At 40.9% G+C, this 3611-nt stretch overlaps 1 protein-coding gene across 1 annotated transcript; it reads left to right on the top strand.

The window, feature by feature from the left end:
• The first annotated feature begins 1749 nt into the window (after positions 1-1749).
• Positions 1750-3375, top strand: LOC119609595. Its single transcript, XM_037964441.1, has 3 exons — positions 1750-2338; positions 2418-2862; positions 2928-3375. The coding sequence occupies exons 1-3, from the start codon at positions 1750-1752 to the stop codon at positions 3373-3375; spliced, it is 1482 nt and encodes a 493-aa protein (XP_037820369.1).
• The last annotated feature ends 236 nt before the right edge of the window (positions 3376-3611 follow it).

Genomic DNA, 3611 nt, shown 5'->3' with positions numbered 1-3611 from the left:
TTGTGCCTCTGGAAGAAAATGGTCCATATGCTGCCAATACTCCTTTAGGATGGGTCGTATTTGGTAAAATGAAGGGTAAGTCGTCCAATTCCCATTTGTGTTTGTTGTCGGTTCAGCCTGAGCAAAGACTCTATGATTTGGTGGCAAATTATTTCGAAACGGAGAATTTTGGCGTGAAGATATTGCCAGTCATAGAATCGAAGGACGACTTACGGGCCCGGCAGATTATGAAAGAAACAACAATAAAAATTGGAGGACGATTCCAAACTCGGCTCTTGTGGCGTACTGATGATGTTGTGCTTCCTGACAGTAACCATATGGCTCTTAATAGGCTCGTTGGCATTGAACGAAAAATGAAAAGATGTCCTGAATTCGGTGCTGCCTTTAAAACCATAATGAAGGATTATTTGTCGAAGAATTATGTACGTAAACTGTCACCCATAGAAGCTGCTGATGTATGCCCCAGAACTTGGTATCTTCCGCATTTTGGAGTGGTCAACCCAAATAAGCAAGGAAAAATTCGGTTGGTGTTTGATGCTGCCGCATCCGTTGAAGGTGTTTCTCTCAATTCAAACCTGCTTAAAGGACCAGTGTGCGGGGACATAAAATAAATGTTTCACCAGGTACTTGTGGCTCCTGAAGATAGATGTTCTCAAAGGTTCCTTTGGCGTGAAGATAATAGAGAACCACCCGATTGCTATGAAATGCTTGTTATGACTTTTGGTGCTGCTTGTTCGCCTTGTGTGGCTCATTATGTTAAAGAAACAAATGCTCTGTGTTATCGTAATCAATATCCTCGTGCAGTGAAGTCTATCTTGGATCATCATTATGTGGATGACTTTGTGGATAGTTTTCCTAGCTCTGCAAGGGCCATTGAAATTTCGCAACAAGTACGCAACATCCATAAAGCAGCTGGGTTTGAACTACGTAACTTTTCATCTAACTCTTCGGAGGTAATTGTGGCTCTTAAAGGTACTGTGGAGAAACCGGTGAATTTTTCCAGCGATTTTAATGAGCTAAAAACGGAAAAGGTACGTGGTATGTATTGGCAACCAAAAGATGATACTTTCAGGTTCAAGTTAAAGTCCCACAATGTGAATGCTGGTGTTATGGAAGGTGTAAGGTCTCCAACTAAAAGAGAGCTGTTGAGTGTGGTTATGTCCGTTTTCGACCCACTTGGGTTTTTGAGCCACTATATGATAACCGCAAAGTTGTTGATGCGAGAAGTTTGGAGACATAGCATTGGTTGGGATGAAGCACTGTCCGGTGAAATTGTTGATGTGTGGAATAATTGGCGCCAAGGTCTTCAAAATGTTGAAAAGGTCAAAGTACCTCGGTGTTATTTTGGAAATGGTGTTCCTTACCGCCTGGAACTACATGTTTTTGTCGACGCCAGTGAAGACGCATTTGGAGCCGTGTCATACTGGAGGTCAATAAATGCCCATAATAAAATTGAAGTGTCTCTTGTGGCTGCCAAATCTAGATGTGCCCCTTTGAAGATTATGAGTATTCCTCGGCTCGAACTACAGGCTGCTGTTTTAGGTACTCGGTTAATGGTTACATTCCGTTAAGGTATCAAGGATTATTTGTTGGAGTGATTCTACAACTGTAATAAATTGGATTGGCTCAGAAAGTCGTCGTTACAAACCTTTTGTTGCCCACAGAATAACGGAGATACTTGAATCTACTAGCCCTGCAGATTGGAGATGGCTGCCAACAAATCTAAATGTTGCAGATGAAACTACAAGAATGAAAAGCCAAGTTGATTTTTCTAATGATTCCCGGTGGTTTAATGGTCCAACATTTCTATATGACAGTGAAGATGAATGGCCTAAAAAGGTAAATGTAGCCCAAAATATAGGAGATGTAGAAGAACTTCGTCCAAAATTTGCTCTATTGGTAAATATTGATGCAGTTATTAATTATACAAGATTTTCGTCCTATTTGAAATTAAAACGTATAGTGGCTTGGGTGTTACGTTTTATAAACCGCTGCAGAAAAGAGATTGGTCCTGGTGAGGAAAATGGTTTAACTGCAGACGAGTTAAAAAATGCTGAAATATTGCTCTGCCGTCAAGCTCAACGAGAGCATTTTTGCCAAGAAATTGAAATAATTGAAAATGAAGGTAGTTTGCCCAAAAGTAGTGAATTGTACGCCCTGTGCTCTTATATGGATGAAAATTCATTACTTCGTGTCTATGGTCGTGTTGATGCTGCTAGCTGGTTACCATTGGATATAAGGCGTCCGATTATATTACCGTCGTTCCATCCTGTTACCGAGTTGTTTGTGGCCCATGTACACGAAAAGATGAAACACCAAAATTTTGAGTCCACAATATGTGAAATTAGAAGATCATTTTGGATTCCTCGCCTTAGAAAAATTTTGCATAAGCGTGTTTCTAATTGTTTTATTTGCAGATTTCGTCGTACATTGCCGGTGCCACCACTTATGGGGTTCTTTGCCAAAGGACAGGTTGACTCCATATATTCGTCCCTTTTCCTACACAGGTTTGGATTACTTTGGCCCACTTACTATTACAATTGGTCGTCGCCATGAAAAACGCTGGGTGGCTTTATTTACTTGCCTGACCATAAGAGCCATCCATTTAGAAGTCGCCTTTGATTTGTCCACAGATGCGTGTATTCTTGCCATACGCAACTTTATAAATAGACGTGGCCTTCCTACAAGACTCAGGAGCGACAATGGAAAAAATTTTGTTGGTGCTGATCAAGTAGCTAAGCGGTTCAGTGAAGTACTTGATGTGGCTCGTATTCAAGATGAATGCTCTACGAAGGGTATAGACTGGCAGTTCAATTGTCCCCACAATCCTGCGGAAGGGGGTATATGGGAACGTATGGTCCAGTGTGTCAAACGTGTCTTGCAGTCAACTTTAAAAGAATCGGCCCCCGGGAACATACGTTGCAAAGTTTCCTTATTGAAGCGGAAAATATTGTGAATTCTCGTCCCTTAACGCACTTGCCCTTGAGCCATGAATATGAGGAACCACTAACGCCGAATCATTTTTTGCTGGGTTGCCCTAATACATCGCAAACTCCTGCTGGGGAAATAAATGTTCAACCAATGGTCCTGAGAAAGCAGTGGCGCATTTCCCGTCAGTTACGCGATCACTTCTGGAAGCGGTGGATAAGAGAATATTTCCCAACGATGACTAGACGTTCCAAGTGGTGTCAACGTACGAAGCCCATTGCTGTTGGTGATTTGGTCCTAATTTGTGATCCAGTCGTGTCTCGTAGAGATTGGAAGCGTGGTAAAGTTGAAGAAGTGCTTAAAGGGAGAGATGGTGTTATTCGTCGTGCTAATATTCGCACTAGTACTGGATGTTTAATGCGCCCTTTCCAAGCTGGCTATCCTTGATTTGGAATAGTGAATCGTAGCCGTTCCACGGGGGTGGGGATGTCGCCCAATGGCTCATGCAGGAGCTAATATTTATTGTTATTTTATTTAGTTTGTTTTGTTTAAATTATTTATTTGTTCTTTATTTGATTTATTTGTTTTATTTAATTTCTTTTATTTGTCCCTTTAAATTTGTTTTATTTCTTTAATTTGATTTATATTTATTGAGCCACCTTAATGTTGTTTATAATTGTATG

The sequence above is a fragment of the Lucilia sericata genome, unplaced genomic scaffold, assembly GCF_015586225.1.
Source record: "Lucilia sericata isolate MDLA Ls3-8-SP2 unplaced genomic scaffold, ASM1558622v1 Contig001012F_arrow, whole genome shotgun sequence".
NCBI lineage: Eukaryota > Metazoa > Arthropoda > Insecta > Diptera > Calliphoridae > Lucilia > Lucilia sericata.
The sequence above is the reverse complement of the archived record's forward strand: the minus strand, read 5'-3'. Positions and strand labels throughout refer to the sequence as shown.

Excerpts from the sequence above, each read along its gene's own strand:
- LOC119609595 (XM_037964441.1), top strand. The coding sequence starts at position 1,750 with ATGAAAAGCCAAGTTGATTTTTCTAATGATTCCCGGTGGTTTAATGGT. Across the intron at positions 2,339-2,417 it reads AAATTTTGAGTCCACAATAT|ATTTCGTCGTACATTGCCGG; the intron begins GTGAAATTAGAA and ends TTTTATTTGCAG. Across the intron at positions 2,863-2,927 it reads ATATGGGAACGTATGGTCCA|TTTCCTTATTGAAGCGGAAA; the intron begins GTGTGTCAAACG and ends TACGTTGCAAAG.